Below are 22,937 nucleotides of genomic sequence, written 5' to 3'. Positions count from 1 at the left end.
TTTCTTGTCGCTAATTCAAACTTTTTGTCGCTAATTCAAAGTTTCTTGTCGCTAATTCAAGTTTCATGCCGCTTTTTGTTGCCTTTTGACGCTTCTTGTCGGCAATTAGTGACAACTGTTAAATGTGCCATTTTGATTGGTTAGACAGACCGGAAACGAGGGAAGTTCAAAAGCCAGAAAGAAGACCAAAACAATCTGTATTTCAAACTATTTCACATATTTCATCTAAATTCTGTTAATATAAATGTTTAAATATCGTATATCCCTTACTCTTAAATGAAGCAAAATTGTGTAAACTTCTATTCGCCATTAGTGGCATTACATTCTGAGTATTGAGCTACTGACTGAGAAGAGCGATCGTGCTATAATTTGTATAGACAGAGTTATTCTGTCGTTTAGAAAGCCATTTTTATCATTTTACATTCGTCTTTAACTAATTTGACTTTTTTGATTTATTGATTTTTATGCTGCTTTCTAAACGACAGAATAATTTAGTCTACGATCCTGCCTACCTGCTGAGTTAGGGTTCATCATAGTCCAAATAATTACGCGGTCTTAGGAGGCTAATTGTTATTTTGCTTGGTCACCATAAAAGTCAGATTAAAAAATGCCTCAGCTAACATCATGATTGTCTGATCCATCTGACAAATACGGCCTAAATTTCTCCCCTAATTTCCATCTTACTACAGACAAAATTGTGGTACTTCGAAGAACTGATTTACATTTTTTTATGGTATAATTGTTCCCTGCATTATTTGAATATATACATTCAATAAATTTTTTTTCATGCAAATTACAACACTTTCTAATGGTAGCAGATCGATCTGTCCCCTGGTTTTTTCATCACCAAGTTGATCCATCCCCTCCAATAATAATATTGTTTAAATTTATGTGCATGAAATTTAATGTCATATACCGAAACTTGCTTTACAACCAATTTTATTTATGACTACAGTCATCACACTTTCAAGATACATGTAGGTATCTAAATTGAAGAAACTATTAGGTTGTTTATATTTATTCAGAGATAAAATTTAATGTTAAGTTTTCTGATAAGTTCATTTCAACATGAACCTCTTTTGCTAAGTCAATGTAATTTGGTGTACAGATGCATTACCATCATTGCATCACAAATTCATGCCAATTTTAAGTATTTACTCCTGCAGTCATGGTCTTTTGGCATAGAAAATTCATTGTTAAAGTTTAATGATAAGTCTTCTGATAAATTCAATTAAACGTGAACCCCTTATGCTAAAATGTAGGTCAATGATATTTGGTGAACAGATGCATTACCATCATTGCATCACAAATTCTTGTCAATTTTATGCATATACCCCATTATATTGACAATATGGAACAGGTGAGACTTATCTCTGTGATAACAGTTTATTAATTTGAAGTTTACTCATGGTTTAGATGACCAAGCAAAATTTAATTTTGTGTCTAAAGATGGCACAGGTGATTAATTATTTGGACTACTTTAGCTCTACAGAAAATGTACATGCCATTTAGCAGTATGTGGGATGATGGGAACAAAAATTCATCATCCAGTGGCAGAGATTAGTTCAATGACATAAAACCATTCATTTTATGATAACTTTCATGATTTCATAGAACATTTTCATTTTTTTTATTAAAAAATCATGAAATATTAGATGATATATACATGCAACATGAAAGATAAACAAAAAATGTGTGGTTTTATGTTGTAGATTTATGACAGAGATATGCTGGAGAGAAAATGCAGAAGAACTATTTGTCTGAACAAAAAGTGTTTTAAATTGTTATTTTTAATAATTGTTGTTTAATATCCATATCAATTAGTGTAGTACTTATTGACTACTTAGATTGCTTATTTAGTGGTCAAAAGCAATTTTTAGCTTACTCTCAAAGTGTGTTATCCTCCAAAATGTTGGCGAAAAAAAAAAGGGAAACAAACCTTATAATTAGTGGGAGAATTTCCGAGGATTACAGAAATTTAGACAATTTGATTGTACTACATGTACTTAGAAATGGAAATTTCATGTAAGCGCAACAACCAAATGAAAAACTAAGACTGGTTATGTGGTCAGTAACTCTTTTTGAACAAGAAATAAAACTGAATTGTGTGGTCTTTTTTACATGCATGAATCACCTGTCTGATTTTTAGAAAGACCGCTATTAAAACCTCAAAAATTGGTAACCTCAAATACATCAGTATGTTCACTGATACCATGAAAATTAGCAACCACAAAAAATATGTTTACAGTAATCTTTCTGTGGTGTGATTATATAATTAACATTGTTCATGGTTTTTTTTAATAGGGATATGGACAAAAAGCAGACCAAAGTTAAAGTGGTTGTTCGTTGTAGACCTGCATTGAAAACGGAAGATAAAGAGTGTGTTTTTGTAGATGGCAAATCTTTGGAGATCTTCAATCACAGAAATCTCAATGAAAACATCAAATATGAGTAAGTTGTCATGGGTGTCATGGTACATGTAACTACATTTATTTTCATTAGGTACAAAATTTTCTTATTTGGAAATCACTTTACATTGTTTCTTCAAAACATTAAAAATACTTTTATTCTGAACACTGATGTAATATGATGCTTTCTGTAAGCTTGAAATACATACTAAATTTGATACCGAAAAAACAGGTCTGTTATGAAAATTCAAGAAATCTTTATTGAAAAAAAAAGTTGTTTTTACAGGATCACACTCAGTATAAATATACATGTTCCAGACTTGATTGTTTAATAAATTACACAAAACATCCGTCTACATTTGTACATACTTTCATTATTTAAAAGAATCCAATTATTTAATGTAAGCTTAATGCCTTTATATGTTCACCATCACCATGCAGTTAAAATAGGGAAATTTAGGCAATGTTTGTTTTTAGTTTTTCAGCGGTTTACGACAGAAATACCCATCAACAAACCATTTATCAAGAATGTGTTAAACCTCAGCTATTACATTCACTGAATGGTCAGAATGTTTCTATCTTTGCATATGGACCCACCGGTGCAGGTAGAGTACAATTTGTACTGGGCTAGTATTTCAGTGCATATGTAGAGTCCATGAAAATTCTATTAGTTTGTAGATTTTTTAGTCTAATTCCAGGAAAAAACCCAATTGCCTCCTTAAAAAACAAGTTAAGTTTCTCACCTATTAATTGGTACACAATTATCATCAGATGTTGCCATTCATGCTTTTTCTTGCTAAGAGGAAATTAGTTATCTTTTGTTTAAGGTAGACCATTCTTAATTGTTCATGTCATTAGATCTTCCACAGAGAGTGTTGGATAGTTTTACTGGAACAGAGTTACAATTAAAAAAAAAATGTTTTTTGATTGTGAGATAGTTGAGCTATAACATTGGTGATTTTCTTTATTTCAGTATGTTAAAAAAATAAAATCTCCAATACATTTTAATTCACACCAATTAGCCCCCTCTCCTATTGAAAACAAAACTTTTTTTTAGAATAAATGTTTGCTAATTTTGTCCCCTGTCACTGGAGACAAAGAAATGCTGGTGTCCATGTGTTCGTCCCACTTGTGAATGTAACTCCTCAAAAACCGCTCAGTGGATTTTGTTGAATCTGTACATCCTACACTTATGACACTATAGAAACACTTTGTGGGCACAACTCCTTGGAAACTGCTTGATGGACTTTTCTCAAATTTTGTAGGATTGCTAGTCACCATATGATTTTATTGTGCTGTCATTTTGATTTTATAAGTTTTACTGGAGTTATAGGATTTTTGCTTTTAAACTTTTTTGGGGGAAGCAGGGGGCATAATGCTTCACATACCAATCTGGCCATCTGGTTCATTTATACTTCTTTGTCAGATATCATTTATAGCAATGATTCATTACAAAATGATTTTTAAATAAATTTTAAAAACTACATGTATCTGCTCAATGGAAATACATATTTCGGTACAAATTTGTGAAAAGCTCAAGAAAAATGCCCTCCATAATACATGTATGTTTGATCTACTTTAAAATGCTTTACTACTTCAGCACACAGTTGGTTTTAATAAATGAAAATGAACAAAAAGAAATGTGCCTCCAAGCAGCAGTTTCTTAAGACACAGAACCTGTAATTTTAATGCAATTTTTACTTATGTTTCTTTTAATTAAACACAATTCTTTCCTGCATGAACAATTAAACTTTCATGGAATCTTTATTTGTTCTCAACTTCCATGATTTCTTTTTGCTGTTTTTGCATTTACAATACTGTGAAAGTATTACTTTTATGGGGTACCAATTATTGTGGTTTTTGTTGGTTTGGCAAGCCACGAAAATTAGTTCCCAATATAAACAGAATTTTCCATCCATTCATTTGTATAATGAACTTGTTGAATCCAATAATTTAATAATCTACAAATTGATCCATAAAATTTGTACTTATGAAATAAAGTACTTTCACAACATTAGATTAACATTGTAACAATAAACATGACTTGCCTTAGTTGACACCAACATTTTCACCCTTACACTGAGTTTTATCAAAAGAACTTACATGCACATGCTTTGAGCAAAATGTGATTATTCAAATGATTACAAGGTAAGTCTCCTTGATAAAACTGTCATCTATATATTTTGTAGGTAAAACACACACTATGCTTGGATCCGCTTCTGATCCTGGTATCATCCCTCGAGTTATAAATGGAATCTTCCATCTTATTGAAGAACAGAAGAAAACAGACTCCATGGAATGGCGAGAACGTGTCTGTTTTTCATATTTAGAGATCTACAATGAAAAGGTTTCTAATCTCTTTTGAGGTTGTCTCACTGTGAATATTTATTGTTGTCACATCAATGAATAAAAACAAAAAAAGCACCTCTATCAAATTTTCTCTCAATGAACAATAGAAGCATCTTCATCACTATTCGGGGGGCAATAAAAGGAGAAAAAAAATGACTTCTTCCCTCTGGTTTCTAGAAAATGGCTTGAGAACCAGTTAATTAAGTAAAAGCAGAGAAATGATTAACATGAACAGACAATTTACAAGAAAATATGGTAAAACAATAATTTACTGTATTTGTAGGATTTCACCAGCAAGGTGCAGTTGTTTTTTGAGAAATTGGAAAAAAAACTGTTAAGAGGAATTTCAATTTTTGTTTTTTGTTATGCAAATTAGAGAAATTCTTGTCCTGCTATACAGCTTTTTAGCAGAACTCCGCTATTTCAAATCTGAATTTTACTGCAACTTGCGACTTTTCCTTTTTTTACTGTATATTTACTTCCGATGTTACCAATTTCCACTTTGTTTGTTGACATCATAAAATCATCCCTGGCTGTAACCAAGTCAGCAACTAAGTCAACAAGTGAAATCTACTGTAGTGTATTAGCAGTTTAATATTCATGTACATGTGTACTTTTCAGGTTATGGATTTACTTGAACCTAAAGAATCAGATTTACCAATCAGAGAGGATACAGATAAGAACATATTAATTCCAGGTTTGGCTGAAAAGGAAATTAAAAACTTTGATGAATTTAAAGCTTATTTTGGTCCTGCATCTAACAACAGGTATAGTATCCCCTCTGTCTGTTTTAATAACATGGTTTACAAGGTGCTACCTTCAGGATTTTGCTGAAAAATTTCACAAAAAAATGAACCCAAAGTTTCAAATTTGTGGTTTACAAATCAAACTAACCGGGTTTTGTAGAAAATACTTGATTTTGGATAATATTTTAGTGATGAATAAAATTCGCTTCATGTGTCAACAACCTAAATACTCAACCATGAAAGACTTAATGACAACTTTTGATATTCAGTTTGTTGAAGCATGTGGCCTATTTTTCAGTGGTTGAAAAACCCACTGCAAGTTTCTTAAGTGTAAATGTTTGTAAGAATAAGGCAAAATCGGAAAAATCAGGAACATGCATGTCCAAACCAATCTGACAATACAACTTCACTCAAGGATACTTTCTCTATCTGGAAAGACCATTACTTGATCTCTGCATCACTGGCTTTGTTCAGACATTTTTCAATAGAATGTTAGAAAAATGAGGTTTTTGACAGAGTTGTCTGCCCTTGAAATGTTCATTTTCAGTGCATTTCAATGAAATTATAATTCAATGCACCAACGTGATATGGATATTTACTTTTAATAGGGTGTTCCTTAAAAAAAGATATGAGATACCCTGGGAAGGCAATTTTTCACCAGATTATTTTGCATTTAACTCTATATTTTGTCAAGAGACCTGAACACCCATCCATATGCAAATAATAGAAGTGTCCCTTTCCCTCATATGTTTTACTGGAACAGCCCTCAAAAATACAATATGAATTATCTCTGTTTTAGCTTCTGTCAGATTCTTGTTTCTGTTTTTAGATTTGATTTCTGAATTATATATTTTAGGTTAAATACTTGTAATGGTTAGATTTTATACCTGTAATATTTTTATTTTTCAAGGACTGTAGCAGCAACAAAGCTAAATGAAAGATCCAGTCGAAGTCACAGTATTTTGTTACTAAAGATTAAACGAACACAGAAATCTGCGCCATACAAAACCCTCCATGGTAAAATCTATCTGATTGATTTAGCAGGATCAGAAGATAATCGTAGAACTGGAAACAAAGGAATAAGGTTTGGTTGTTTAGATTCTGTTTGTTTCTTATATTTTCCCCTTACAGTGGAAGAGTTTGGTTTTCCTTGTCATTCTGAAATAAAGTCTGTGAAAATCGTCTGGTTCAAAACATTTTTTTCAGGTCAGCAGTAATATTTGAAAGATTTTGCAACAAAAAGTTATGATTATAGACTTTTGAAAGTTTTAATTTAATAAAGTCTTTTTTTGCAAGCTGTTATTTATTCACTAAATAATTCCCTTATTTTAGGTCTGAATTTGGTCCCTATTTCCAAAGAGAAATCAAAATTTCAGCAGTGAAATTCCCAGTTGTCTTTTCTAACATCCTTCCAAGATTTGTACATAATTAAAATGGTGATTTGTAAAATGAAACTCTGCTGTGTCAATTATCCAGAGGCAGAGCTGCCAACCCTTAAGTTTTGAACGCAAGTCTTTTGATTTTGTCCCTTATATGTTATATTCATTGGAAGAAAATCTTATTATTTCTAATTTTTTTAGTGAAAAATAAATGAAGATCTAATTTTTTTTATCTGCTTGACCATTTCTGGTTTCATAATGAGAAAACTCCTCTTGGTGTTCATTTTGGTGTTTGCCAGTAATGTATTTTACTATACAAAATGAAATTCATGGCTTTTGATTGAGCTTGTGTAGAAGCTGTATAAAAATATGTTTGCTCCACTCAAAAAATCTACAGCAGAACCCCAGCCTTACTGTTTTCATAACTTTGGGTTAACAGCTCTGCAGAGGTTCCTGTTAGACTTTAATACAATAAAAACTGCTATTGTCATCACCAAGGATTTTAATTAGAAATTATTTTTCAAATACCATAAAAAAATATCCTACCCGTTTCTACAGAGATTATTTTCATGCTCTATTTTCTAATAGGATATGCCATGTGCACCTTCTCAAAAAGAGTAGAAAAATCCATTATGTCAAATTTGAAAATGGTGAGTTCTTTAGTGTAACTTTTTAGACATCACCAGTTTAGTATGGTGTTTCCCTAAGATTTTATTGATGTCACTATAATTTACAATCAGACTGTATCAGAGAACCCCCCAAAAAAGACATGCATGCTGGGACAAATGTTCTTCAACCTGTGGGAATTATATTGACATCAACTAATCTCATTTAATTAATTTTGTGTACTTTTTCCTCTAGACTGAAAGAAAGTGGAGCAATCAACAAGTCTTTGTTTGTACTAGGAGAAGTTGTAGATGCAATAAATTGTGGTTTAGTAAGTTAATGTTATGTATTTATAAACCAAAATCCAGTATGATTTTAAATATTTGCTGTACATGTTAATTTTGTATCTGTCGGGTTTCAATGGCCTTAAAGGAGACATGACACAAAAAATTATTTTTTTCAATTTTTAATTTATTTGATTTATTACACCTAATATAAATCACAAAAACACCAGTTGTAGTCACTTACGTCATTTAATTGAAGATAAATTGATTCATAATTGATCATGACCAAAGCCATATGAATTTTAATTAGCCATGTGGTTATGTGACTGTGCTATGTCTTTGGTTCTTAATTCATTGATCAAGTGGTTGAAATATGTCAGACTTCTGCACTTTTTATGTGATTTCTTCAAATGAGAGTGAAAATATTGCCAGCGAATATATACTTACAGTTATATCAATTTAAACAGTTTCGAGAAAAAATGATAAACGATGACAGAAATAATTAACTTTTACATGTGTGAAGACTAGACTCCACAGAGACGACACCACTCCTTTTCGAAGATTACATAGAAACATTTCATTATGTTTTGTCATGTTCAATTGAACTTCTTACATAAAGTATATTAAATTCACATGCTAAGATTTAAACTGTTCCGATCTCGATCTTCAATGAAAATATTGATTTCAGCCCTTTAACATAATGTTACACCTGACAAGTGTACCAGTACCCTGCAAGTACAGCTATAGCATTATACGAACATGTTTATTTTTTCGGGGTTTTTGATAATTCTATTATAGAACCCATAAAGGCTTTGTGTTGAAGCTTCCTCGTGTTCCAAATCTGCTTTGCTAAAATTCAATATTTTAACTGACCTATAAAAAAATATTGTTCGTACCAGAAAAACTCCCTTAAACTCACCTAGGGTCACGTATTATAAATTGTGTATTTTGTCAAATTCTCCATGTAAATTGTCTTTCAAAATTAGTAAGACCAAAGAAATGCAATTTTATTTTAATTATCGAAGTCATACACCTGCATCGTCACCTGTGTATGTAAAGACAAAAGAAGCCGCCAAAGATTTCTCTTGGCCATAATTAAGTCTACCAGGTTTGTTAATTGATATAACCCAGCGGCAAAGAAAGAACAATACACAGTGTCACTATTTTATTTGCACCCACCTGTCCTAAAAATAGTGTGCAAAGTAGTTGTGTTTTCACCACACGAGGATGTATGCCTAACGGAAATGAAAAGTTAACAGAAAACGAGAAGAACTTTAGTCTTCTTGCTTTCTAAACACGGTTATTGGATTCATACACAGATCATTGGACCACTCTGTATTATATATACAAACTATTTTTGAAGATTTATTAATTTTTTTGGGTACGTGTATACATTCTCAATGCACCCAAATGGAGATTGAGAACCAATGACGTATCACTTCCAGATATGGTAAGTGGGTGTTACTTCCAATTTTTATTTATGCATAATAATTAGGTTGTCGTGATAACACAAATAAATCATTCTAACTTTATTTAGCACTAACCTGATGAGAAAATCAGTTGTTATACTCGTATTTAAACGTACTCTAGTTTTTATAAATATAAATGTTTAAAAAATGAAATTTTTGTGTCATGTCTCCTTTAAGTTTTAGACCATTTTATGACTGATTTGAACAAAATATTGTACTGTTAGTTAACCTTTACACAACTTTTCATTAACCGCAAAAATAGTATTTGATGCAACATTCAATATGGTGAAACCTGTCTAAACCAAACCCTGAATTATTTAAAAACCTGTCTAAACCAAACCCTGAATAATTTAAAAACCTGTTTAAACCAAACCTGAATAATTTAAAAACCTGTCTAAACCAAACCCTGAATAATTGAAAAACCTGTTTAAACCGTACCTGAATAATTTAAAATTCTTTCTTAACCAGATACTTTTTTAAGTTGCTTTTGAAGTCCTGAAGGGCTTTGATTGGACAGGTTTAGTTGTAAAAAAAACTTAATTATTAAATGGAAGACTGCAATTTAGAAACTTTTTTGGTCTTCTTTCTGCATATTAAATTGAAGATAAAATGAACTTATTTCTTTTCTTTTAGCCAAGAATACCCTACAGAAACAGTAAATTGACCAGATTGTTACAGGTGTGTATGATCATCTCACTCAGTTTTAATTGGCTTACTGGAATTACTTATAAAGCTCAGTTTTACTGAAAGACATGAGAGAGTAACAATTTACACAAATTGTTGAGAAAAAAGTCATCTAATTATTGCTGTAGTAATGGTAGATGCCCTATTACAAAATGTAACAAGTTTCCCATTACTGTTGATGTATTAATTTTCACGATAGCTAAGTTTCTGTCCACCACGAAAATAGTGAAAATAAGTACACCACGAAAATTACTATATTTACAGTCAATGTCTTGCCTTTTATCTGAAATGTCTATTGATTGGAAGAGAAATATTTTGTAAAAGTTTTCATTCTCTTACATTGAGAGCATATTTGTGTGAACCTAAGTACTGACATGTATTATGTATCTCTGCTGGTCTGTCCCAGGCTATTTAGTGACCATCTTGTGTGTTTGTCATTCCCCTCCATACTTGGATGAAAAGAAAAGATTTGTATCCATAAAATACATGTCAGGTTCCATTTACTGTTCAAAGATACTGACACTCTTTTTCTCTCTTAGAAAATTCAGAATTATTAATGACCACCATATCAGTTGTGATAATAGTGTACTAATTTTAAATCAACTGATTTATATACATTTATAGACAATGTTAGATAAAATAATATACAGTTGAGGCTTTGAATCAGGGTAAAGGCAAGCTTTTTTTGCCAAATTGGTATATAAAGATATGACATCATAAATGAGTAGTTTAAATAAATTCTCCACTCTAGATGGTAAAATTAAAATTTTCAATGTGCACACTTTATGGAGTGAATTCTGTAGAAAAATTGGATAATTTAAAATTTTAAATAAACTTCCTTATTAGTTTCATATTTCTATATATATTTTATGTGTCTTTGTGGCATTTGTTTGACGTTATTTATTTTTAAGAAGTGTCATCGTTCTGTTACTGTGATTTTTTTTTACTTTTATTGTTGGGCCCTTTTAGAATTTGCTTAAAAGTATGTTTACACCTTTTGGTGATCTCTGAAAGTATTTACTATTTTCTATTAAGATTATATGTTTGTGCATTTGTTGCTTTTCACCATATCTGTTACTTTTTCTATAGTTTTTTATTTCTATATCTAGGATTCCATTGGAGGTAGCTGTCATTCAGTTATGATAACCAATATTGCCCCTGAGGAAAGATATTATTATGATACATATTGTACTCTTAACTTCGCCAGTAAAAGTAAGAAGATTGTCAACAGTACGGTTACCAGGGAAACAGTTGGTAGGTACCATGTGAACAACAGTGATCAGATGGTAGAAAATGATTCATACCAAACAAACAGATATATAAATGGGCTTTCAGTAAAATTGAAAATATAAATGGATTCAACCTCATTTATTTTATAGATAGCATTGAATGTTTGAATGTTACTTGTGGAATAAATTATGATAATTCACATGTGAAATATTTTCTGTAATTTCACTCTCTGACTCTCTCCCGCCTAAATTTCTAAATACATTTAATACTAAATTTGACATAACTGATGATTCAAATCATATGACTGCAGTAATGAGAACAGAATTTACAAGGTTAAACAAAATAATATAAGCATGATCATGTTAGTTGTGTCTATTTATCGTGTATTCCCTTCTCTTCATAAAGCACCTAGAGTAGAAGTTTTGTCCAACAGAACACCAATGGTGCCAGAATCTGAGCCACTCCAAGCCAACAAGCCAAGACTATCAGCAAAAGTACCAGATGAGCCACCCAAGGTTATGGATCCTGCTCCTTTCCTCAGGTGTGGTTTATATGCTTAGTTTTTACCTCATAAATAGACAATAACAGTGCACTGACTTGACATAAAACTGATATACAGTAGAGGCTTTATGAGGTAATTCACAGTATGGGACACAGCTCTTACAAATTATTGGAATGTTTGTATTCAGCATTTTACATCAATTCCATGGAAGCATCATAGTAACTTGGACGGATTTCATTTTGCTTCAAATTAAAGCTTGAGAGGCTTTGGTGAAATTGAATATGATACAAATATATCACTGATTTCAAGAGTTACATCCCTTACCCTAGGTCTACCTCCTTAAAACTGCAGGAAAATGAGAGGCTGTGCTGAAACATTTTTACCAGTTGAAACCAAATTCATATATCAAAGTATTTGTCACATCAGTGCACTATTATTTTCTTTATACTGCAACAAAAATGAAAAAGAAATATGATGTTTTAAGCAAGAAAACATCATTATTATACAGATGGCAGTGTTTTATCGAATGTTCCCAGTGTAATAAATTTCGATAATTCACACTGTGAAATAAATTCGGTAATTTCACTCTCGCTCTTCCTCCTGCTAAAACGTCACAACTTTGATATCAATCCGCCAATCACAGAATTTAAAATTCATGTTGACAATTTCGATAAATTATGAAGAAAATCTATATAATAAATAAGATAATCAATTGGTTATCGTGAATAATCAAAATATAATCACTCGTGCCAAGAACACTTGAGGATTAAATCGTGCACGGAACAGGTTCCGCACACTCATTAAATCCAAGCGTTCTTTGGCACTTGTGATAATGTTTTAGTTATTCACTCTTTCCAATTAATTTTCATATTATTATCTGAAGCAGGTGACATCCTGGATACTTTTTGTGAAAATCAAGAAATTAATTTTATAGGGCCTTTGTTGTTCATTTGTTCACATCATTTAGGAATCTGAGGAAGATTTTATAGAACTGTATGATTTATTAACATGAATTTTTTGTGTAAAGGTGGTTTGTCTATATTTTAAAATGAAGAAAAATTTTAGAGAGCAAAATTCTGCATTTTGCTTTAAAACATGGTTCAAAAGTTTTGAAGGCATATTTGATACATACATATGTATGTACATATGGGAAAAGACCACAGAGTACATTTTCACTATGTCAGATAATGAAAAACACAAAACAAAATGCTCTATATAAATAAAAGGTAGTTTTACAATACACACTCCCACTCAAATATCTATTCAGTACATGTATCTACCTTGTGGAGAATTGGTCCTTTTTACATGTATGACATTTAATGCCATATACGTCTTCTATATGTAACCATCTTATGGTGCGTCCAAAAAAGTGACATTTTTTTTCAGTCCACTGTTGAGGAGACAAACCAGGCTGGAGGATACTGTTAATAGAAGGCTGGAAGACTTGGAGAAAAACTTGCTGGATCAAATGAAAATGATAGCAGGTGGACAACAAAACCAACCTAGTAAGGAGATGATGTCAGAGTTAAAAGGTTATTTAGAGGTCAGTAAGAAACAGCTTCAGCAGCTGACTGTCAACACACCTCCTGTCACACCAAAACGGAAAATCAGTGAAGTTGAAGATGAACCACTGAAAGGTACAGTATGACTTTCATACAGCTTCCATTTAACTATTGCACTATAGTCCACTGTCAGCTCCTCCAAAAATCATGTCTAACACAAAAATGATTTTTAGGGTTGATATGGTTTTTAGTAGAATGTGTATTTTGGTGGGAGCTCCATCTATTTTTTTAATTATTTCAAATTTTTTAGTGTCAGAATTAAAAGGGTCAGTATTACTTTTGGATTTTTTCATGTTGTCTATGTAGCAAAAGGAAACTAAAAGAATTGTGAGAAATTGTCATCTGCATGGATGCTTTCTGGAAATCCTCCAAGTTCTTCAAACTTAATGGTGACTGGCTTCAAAACGTGTCAGTCTGTATTGCTCTGTAATAGATTAGAATTGCATTAGTTTTATAGGTAACTTGTCGGCCAATTATTCTTCAAGATGTTGTTTTTAAGATATTTATAGATATGGAAGCAATATGTTTTGTACATACTGCTAGTCCTTCTTGGAATGTTTAATATTATAAATAAAAAATCCTTAAACTTATTGGAACAAAATGATCCTGTTTTCAATGCTAATCTTGTCAGGCTATTGATTGATTGATTTAACCGGCTCCCAAGGTTAAAATCTGCCATACATCATACCTGTCATTCTTTGTTGCCACAGTAGTCCTGTTTGAGTAGGTGTCAGGATGAACTTTGATTGATCTGGATTAATTGATAGTGATCGCTATCATTTTTTTTTTCAAATGGATAAAATTGCAAGCAGGTGATTAATTTATGCTTTTTATCTCAAGAAACTTTTTTTAAATTGAACTATTGTTATAATCTGCAGTTAATTCAAACATATTTTATTTTCAAAATTGCCAAAGGGGTAAGAAACAAGTTACTGTAGCATATTTTGTCTTCTAGAAAAAAAACCTATAATTATTATATAGATAGCAGTGATTTACCGAATGTTCCCAGTGGTAAAAAAAAATGGATGCTTCACACTGTGAAATAAATTCAGTAATTTCGCTCTTGCACTTTCTCCCACCAAAACTTAACAACACGAATATCAATCCGTTGTTCAAAAAATATCAAATTCATATTGAAAGTGGCAATGAATAATGGAGGAAATCTATATAATAAATAGGATAATCAATTGGTTATCGTAAATAACCAAAATATGATCACTCGTGCCAAGAACGCATAAAGATTTAACTCGTGATCAGAACAAGTCCTGCACACTCATTAAATCTAGGCGTTCTTCGGCACTCATGATCATATTTTGATTATTCCCTCTTTCGAATTAATTATCATATTATTATTGATATACTTTAATACATTATAACTATGCTTACTGGTGTTACACGGTGTAGGAAATTATCATTTATCTTTATAAAATTTACAAGTATATTGTATGACTATTTAGAAATTATAACAGCTGTCCCTTTTTTATGATCTAAAATGATTACAAATCCCACATGTACATTACATTTTTCTGTTTGAAATCACAGATTTAACAAATACCAAGGATGATTCTGCAGTTCAGGGAAACAGACCAAAGAAACAAATGAAGAAAACAAAGAGTACCAGTTGTATCGGTGAAACTCCATTGTTTGCCCCACACCAGAGACTGTTTAAAAAGGGATTCAAGTCCACTGCTGTGTCAGAGTTCATAGAGGTCACAGGTCTGTTTTCATGTGATTAAATAGAAGCTTTGATAAATTTTCATGTGACTTACATGGAAGGAGAAATATGTGTGGAATGAGATACACTTCATGTATTAATCATTGAGTTTCTTAATTACTGTATAAGTATCATTGTTCGTGGGGTACCATTTTTTGTGGTTTTTGTTGGTTCATTAAACCATGAAATCTAGTTCCTAACGAAATCAAATCCACAAAATCAAGAATATACAAACTGATGATTTTCCCCTAAACCACGAAAATTGGTTCACACGAATTAAAGTACTTTCACAGTATGTTTTTAATGTTCTGTCTGTCTGTTTGTAGGCACAACTCCTTGGAAACTACTGCACTTTTTTTCATGAAACTTTGTAGGAAGTTAGTACCTAATATGTAGTTGTGTGTATCACAAGGAATTTTTGGTCCACTGAATTTTCATGGAGTTATAGCTCTTTGACCAGTGGAGACGTACATTTTTTGTAGGAAAAACAACTTTAATTATACATGTATTATGATTTGTGGATAGTTTTTAGTTTTTAGCCATAATGGAGCTATCCTTCTTATCAATAGTGAATTTGAATTTCTATTTCAGAGCCAAAAGATGCAAAGCAAGAGAGTTTAGAGGAGGAAAAAAGTAAACAGAAAAATTTCAATCCTGAACTACAACAGAAAATGAGTATGTAAAATGAAAAAAAAAATACTGTAAAAGTTGAATTTTTATAATCATGAAATATCAATGAAAATAGTCCCCATGTTAAAATGTTCTTCTTTAATTTGTTTGAGACAGATACATCCTACCATGAAATTTACAACCATTTGAAATGTTTAACCCAGTAAATTGCAAATAAAAAAACAAAACAAAACAAAAACAAACAAATAAAACATTCACAGTAGATAAGATTTTGTTATATTTCCCCCAAAAAGCTTTTTTAGTTTGCATAATTCACCTCACAGTTTCTGACACCATAGGTGTTTGGTTTGTATTGTATGTTTTTTTCTGTGAAGAGTATGATACTTCATCATGAAACTTTAGTTGCTCATTTACTTTTGTTACTTTGTATGTATGATTTTAGTTACTTTATGTTCTTTGTTGTGTATGTCTGTTTTCCATGTCTTGTCTTTGTCCCTGGATTAAATTCTTTTGATTACTGCTATAACCTTGGTTCCCTTGATTACTCTTTATACACAGGACAGTTTTACACCAGTCCATGAAGTTTACTCCTAATGTTTTTTTTTACAGATAATGATTTTCTTGAAAAGTTAAATGTCTCCTCGGTCAAAGAACTACAGATGCTACAAACTGTGGGAGCTAAACGTGCCAAACTTATATTTGAGTGGAGGGAGAACTATGGTTCATTTTCTAGTGTAAGTATTTTCCACTACATTGAGTGAGGTTCAACCCTGGTTTTACCAAAGATTTCTAAATTGGTAGTCACTGCTTCTGCACTTAGCATGTGGCATATAGGAAGAAATGGGATGACTAGTTGGATCGTAGTCAAAATAATATGTCTGATTTGGGTGACATGTCTTCCTGTAGGCTGTTGCTTCTGTGATCAGTCGTAATAATCTGGTTCAGCATGTACATAGCAAGGTTTATTAATTGTTTGTTTTAATGTTTTTGTCGTAAAATGCACAAAATATCTGCGATAGAATTTAAAACCTCAATCAATAAATCATCCATGTCTTGTTTTCTTCCTTTTCAATTTTAGATATAAAAAGCCACCATTCAAACTTTGAACAAGAAGCTTTGATTTTAAAATCATTATTTCATGTTTTTGAATCTTTCACATTACAATTGTAAATTTCAGTATGAAGATTTAAAAGCCATACCAGGATTTACTGATAAATATATTGGTAATTTATTAAAGGTATGATTGTATTCTAAAACTTTATATTACATAGTGGGAAAGTTTTGTGAAGGCCACAGAAATATGGAAAAAAGAGCTGGCTACATTTTATTTCAGTGTTTCGTAGATAATTTTGTAAAGCTTTACAATGAAGAACAGCTTAAACTAAATACATTTAAGTCTGTATCTGAACATCTTTCAAAATCCTTAGTACAGCATCTTTTTCCTCATCTATTTGCAAGAAACAAAATTGGAAAATTGGTACAGTTGACCCCTCTTTTTACGGCCACATTTGTTGTGAAGGAAAACCATATTGTATTGATAAAATAAACATTGTCAAAGAAAGTCTTGATGGTAATTATGTCTGTCTTTAAATACATTGTTAATATGTGTTTTCCCTTATTTAAAGTTGCTGGCAGTTTTCAATGAGCTGCACCTTGTTTCATTTGGCCGAATAATTTTTACTTTTTGCTCCAAAGTCAACACTTCGTTTCTTTGTGGAAAACATTTTTTAAATGTTTACATGCATCTACAATACCACTTTACATTTCTGATTTTTATGTAGGTCAAAATTATTTTCAATTTATTCTGTTTATTAGATACATTTGTTTGTATTTAAGCCTGGAATAGATTTTCTTTCACAATGTAGATTGTATTTTACACCATTTCAAAATATTACTTGCTGATACACAAATCAGAAGTATAGAAATATTTCTTGGTTTCATGACTAGATTAGCTTATAGATTGTTTGTAAAAGAGGCACCTGTGAATTTTTAATATCTAAACTTTTCCAGTTTCTTATTTTACTTTATAACTTGAAAGTGGTGCATATATTACTGAAAGGAATGAAATAAAACATGTAATAACATATTGATTGTAAATTGTATTACATACAAAGTATAATATGAGAAAGAATGTAATATTTGTGATAAAGGCTGGCCCTGTGATTTTCAATGTCTACAAAAAAAAAAGATTGTTGTCCCCAGCCATATTTAGAGGGAATTTTGACATTTTATACTCAAATTGCTGGCCACTGATAGCAGCAGGGAGGTGGCCGGTCATGGGGGGTACTTGTATTAAAAATGGATGTAGCCAAGGAAAACTGTCCAGATAAGGGGTGGGGCCATTAGACTGGGGGGGGGGGGCTTCTGTACTTATATGACTGTCAAAATTTGTTTAGCTGCTCTGTACTATTTAATCACATTTTTTGTGAGTACTTATTTTTCGCATTTTAGAATATCAATTTGATTTCTCTGCAGTATTCCACATTGAAGGAATTTATTCACTGCAATTCATTTTTGGCTTTATTTTTTCTTGTTTGAAAATATGATGAATATTAATAGCCTGAGAAATAAAGAAGAACTTTAGGATCAGACAGTGTAGCAATTGCTCATAGTTCATAAAAGGAAGGTGTAAAAATGTTGATAATAAAAATTGACATAATCATTGCTTGTTTTGATGGTTGTGCTCTGTTATTTCTCTTCTTAAGTTGTTCACTGGGTTCCCAAATATTCCAGTAAGTCAGAGTTATTCCAGAACATGATATATTTTCATTTTTTTTCAGAGTAACTTTGTGTCTGTATCCTGAGAACAAAATCCAGACTGGATGCTGTGTATCAGATGAAGCCATTGATCTCAGAAATTGATATTTGAGATAGACATAAGGCAGCTAATTGCACTTCTATTTACATGTATACGACAACCTACTGAAAGTTCAGTGTATTTATTCTTAGAATTTTGTTATTCTTGATTATAACCTTGTTTTGATTTTGTGGTTTATAAACAGTCATACACAAGTATGGTACTATTGATATACTGTACATTCAGATATTGCATACGTTCATTCATTGCAATTTTGTCATTCTAATCAAATATGTGATTTTGGGAAAATCACACAGTAGTTAAGTGAAAAAATTAATAATAATTGGTTAATTGGAAAGAGTGAATAAACAAAATATTATCACCATTGCCAAGGAATGCCTAAATTTAAAGAGTGTGTGGAACTCATTCTATGCTTGAGAAATCATAATGTGTTCTTGGCACAGGTGACTATATTTTAGTTATTCATGATAACCCATTGGTTATCCTTTTTATTATATAGATTTCCTTCATTATTCATTGCTATTTTCAACATGAATTTGTAATTTTGTGAATGGCAGATTGATATTTGTATTATAACATTTTATTTTGGTGGGAGAAAGTCAGAGAGTGAAATTACTGAATTTATTCCACAGTGTGAATATTGAAAATTTTTACACAGGGAACATTCTGGAAAATCACTGCTATCTATATGATAATAGGAATTCATACCTGTTAAATCCCCCTATACTATGGGGAGACTCCCACAAAATCAATAAAAAAAATTAAATGTTTTCACAAAAAAATATAAGATTTGTGAAAATTAATATATTTTCTGTGAAAAAAAACCCAAATAAATGAATATTTACAAAAAAAAAGAATTGGCTTTACACAATCGTAGTGAGACAGTGTCAATGGGACATGAGGGAGAATATCTATCATGGACTGTTCTCAAGGTTAACAGATGTACAAATTTCAATTATTGCCATATGCAGTAATTTGCATTTTTTTTCAATAATGAATACATCACAATGATATCTGAATTAACAGTAAAAAAATGCAGTTTTAATCATTGCAGTTAAAGTCTAGTCCAATTGTGGTTGATAATTATCATAACAGGTCAAATTCCTGTTTTTTCGGTTACACTTGTGTCCAGGCTGTAACTATTGTCTTTTGATGTGGGCTTTTGATATTGTGCATATGGGTAGGTCACTTATAGACAACGTGTTGCATTTTAAGGGCAGTGTCCTATGACCCTGAACATTGACCGCATGCTCAAATTCTTAAAACATCATAAAAAGTGTTATTTAGATGTTATAAATGGATTTCAGCAATATGCATTGGAAACATTTTAAGTGTAACACCAATTGTCTGGTTCTAAAATTAATGTTCTATTTGCAATATTTCAAGATAAGAAAATTGACTGTTTTTGGAATTATTGTACTGTTTAGCTGATTGTATTTTGTGTTTTATGTCGGTAGTTGCAGTATTTTTTTTTGTGTGTAAAAGACAATGTTAACATTGTGTGACATACACCATAGAATGGCACATTGTGTGACATACACCATAGAATGGAACATTGTGTGACATACACCATAGAATGGCACATTGTGTGACATACACCATAGAATGGCACCTTGAGAAGTATGACTTCCTGTTATACATTATTAGTTTTGTAATAACTCTTCTTTTAAGAAGAAGTGAATATTAGGTGCTTGATATTACTACTTTTGATGTGGTTGTATGTCTACGGGTTTACAGTTGACAGAAATGTAGTGCTGATTTTAGGTAATTTTTATGTATTTAGAAAATTCTGTTTACTTTGCATACACCACAATAACTGTTTTTTTTATGTAAATTAAGAAAGTTTTGTGTGCATTTATTATTGTGATTTTGTCATATGTAACAACATAATGTTATTTTAAACTTTGCTCTTGAAAAAAATATGTACTATAGTTATTTGTAATATTGTTGATTTTAATTGACCAATGAGCAGTTCACATTTTCAATAATAATTAAAAAATATCAGTGATTTTTTTTTAAGTGTAATTATTTGTAAGAATCAGGCAAAATTGGAAAAATCTGAAACATGCATGTCAAAACCCCACTGATCTGACAATATAATTTCACTCAAGGATGCTTTTTTCTATTTGAAAAAGACCACAGTTTGATCTCTGCATCACTAGATTTGCTGAGAAATTTTCAATAGAATGTTAGAAAAATGAGGTTTTTGACAGAGGTACCTGTCCTTGAAATGTTCATTTTCAGTGCATTTCAATGAAATTATAACTCAATTTACTAAAATGATATGGAAAACCTTGTCTTTTTCCTTGATTCTGATGGTGCAAATAGTTAAATTAAACTTTCAAAATGGTATTTTTTTTAATACCATGTTTCACCCACTGCCTAATTCTTACAGACACTGACACTTAAGTACAATTTATACAAATGTTGACTCAATGCATTAAATGAAGAATGTTGCAGAGTTAGCACCCATAATATGCTGGATATTTTAGTGCTTTTCTCTGTAAGAATCAGGCAATAGTTGAATCATAATGAGGAAAAACACACAAGTCTTTCCATGAAATCTTACTAGATATGTAATCTGGAATGGCATTCATTTCTTTTGTAAGTGTCAGTAATTTGAGATTTAAATAATATGAAATGCATTTCAATTTTATCTTCAAAGGGAGATATGTCACTTTTCCCCTATTATTCTTTTGTAACTGTGAACTCCCTTTTCTGCATCCTCTGATTAAGACAAACAAACTGTCAGTTCATCTTCAATAGATCAAAAATTATTTGCCCACATTGTGAAATTTGTGTTTTTTCTTTGATTTATTTTTGTTCCATTTTGCCTGATTCTTACCGATTCTAGTACTTAATATGCTGCATGTTAATGTTTTATGTTAAAATTTGTTCTTACAATACTACCATCTTGGGCCATGGCATGAATATTTGAGAATATTTTACCCCAGTGCTGTAAGCATATTCATTTTCGCTGTGGATAGAATGAGGCAAGCCTAAAAACATTACCCATGAAATTTAATTTTAATATATAAACAGGCTTGATTTTTTTCTCACTTTTTAGTGGAATTCTGCTATTTCAAATGTTTTTACTGTATATTTACTTCCAATTTTGCCAATTTCTGCTTTGTTGATCCCGTAGAATCATCCCTGATATGAAACACTATTTATTTTTTAAACTGAAAATTGATTCCAGTGAATATATCTATTTTAAAGAATCTGCAAATACTAGCAACATGGAAAATTAATATGTTTGTTGTAATATTTTATAAAGTACAAATTTGTTTACTATATGTATATTATGAGCAATTGTGTATTTAAATACTCATGAAGTAACTAACTCCTTTACTATACATCTTATCATCTTGGTATCTTCACCTGAAAATAGGAACAAAACACAACATATCACAGAAAGCCTTTAATTTAAATGTAAAATAGTAATTTTGTAAATTGTAGATATGTAAATAAATGTATTATATAAAAGTTTCGTTCTTAGATTTCATCTCAATCTCTGCAACCCTTCATGTGAATTAATTGAAAGTTGTATGCAGTTTATAATCTCTATAACCTTTATGTGGATGAATTGAAAGTTGTATGCAGTTAATAATCTCTGCAACCCTTCATGTGAATGATGTGAAAGTTGTATACAGTTTGTAATCTCTGCAACCTTTCATATGAATGAATTGAAAGTTGTATGCATTTTATAATCTCTGTAACCCTTTATTTGAATGATGTGAAAGTTGTATGCGGTTTAAAACCTCTAGAACCCTTCATGTGAATACTCCTTTAAGTGTTTTTGAATTATGGAAACATATACAGCAGTTTGCATTAAAGGGAGTCATTTATCTCATTCTAGTTGACAATTTTTCATTACAATCGGTAAACTTTACCAAGAATATTGAATAATGGCCCATTGAAACACTGAGCATCATGAGAAATGGGTCATTCTTAAAACTCTAATCCAAAATACTGTATTCACCAACGGAAAGCAGTTCCTCATAACAAACCAGACTGAAGAAAGATGTATGAATACACAATACAGATCAAATAGATATTTCAATAACTGTATGATGTACATGTGCTTCAACACGTAACCCGTGATCAGCATCACTAAAACCAAATACTTGGGAAATTCAAAGATTCATAAGTAAATTAAATACGAGAAAACGTGACAATAGAACCAGAACCACCAGGCAATCTGCTGATTAAAGGTGGTGTATGCAGATCAGTAAAACCAACTTAAACTCGTTATTTTTTCACTCAAATATGTATCCCAAACCAGGGCCTAATCTAGACATCTATGAGAAGGAGAAGGGTTATTAAATTGTATGAAAAATAACAATATTGACAATTTTGTTTTAAGTACCCTTATAATGAAAGTAACTGTTTTAAATACACGAATCAGTTCACCAAAGCTTTAAAATATATAGAAAAATATGTTTTAATAATAATAAAAACAAAAACAGGCAAAATGTCCATTATATAGGCCATTGTGATATCTTTGTAATTTTAGTATGAAGAACATTGATACGTCAAGTTCGGGAAGCCTAAAA

The 22,937-nt window shown here is 31.2% G+C and overlaps 1 protein-coding gene across 1 annotated transcript; it reads left to right on the top strand.

Annotated features, from left to right (window-relative positions):
* The first annotated feature begins 124 nt into the window (after positions 1-124).
* On the top strand, positions 125-21,867 carry LOC148606706 (kinesin-like protein KIF22-A). The gene is made up of 16 exons (XM_088545572.1): positions 125-197; positions 2,305-2,451; positions 2,886-3,013; positions 4,598-4,755; positions 5,379-5,524; positions 6,414-6,587; positions 7,744-7,819; positions 9,875-9,919; positions 11,035-11,179; positions 11,561-11,696; positions 13,044-13,294; positions 14,762-14,935; positions 15,525-15,608; positions 16,173-16,297; positions 16,741-16,800; positions 18,344-21,867. Exons 2-16 carry the CDS (start codon positions 2,309-2,311, stop codon positions 18,365-18,367), a joined length of 1,869 nt encoding a protein of 622 aa, XP_088401698.1. The 5' UTR covers positions 125-197; positions 2,305-2,308; the 3' UTR covers positions 18,368-21,867.
* Positions 21,868-22,937: the final 1,070 nt, after the last annotated feature.

The sequence above is a fragment of the Perna viridis genome, chromosome 9 (assembly GCF_037379345.1).
Source record: "Perna viridis isolate PV_CMFRI_1.1 ecotype Kerala chromosome 9, ASM3737934v1, whole genome shotgun sequence".
In the NCBI taxonomy this organism is placed as follows: Eukaryota; Metazoa; Mollusca; class Bivalvia; order Mytilida; family Mytilidae; genus Perna; species Perna viridis.
Note: the sequence above shows the minus strand (reverse complement) of the source record. Positions and strands in the feature narration are given on the sequence as shown.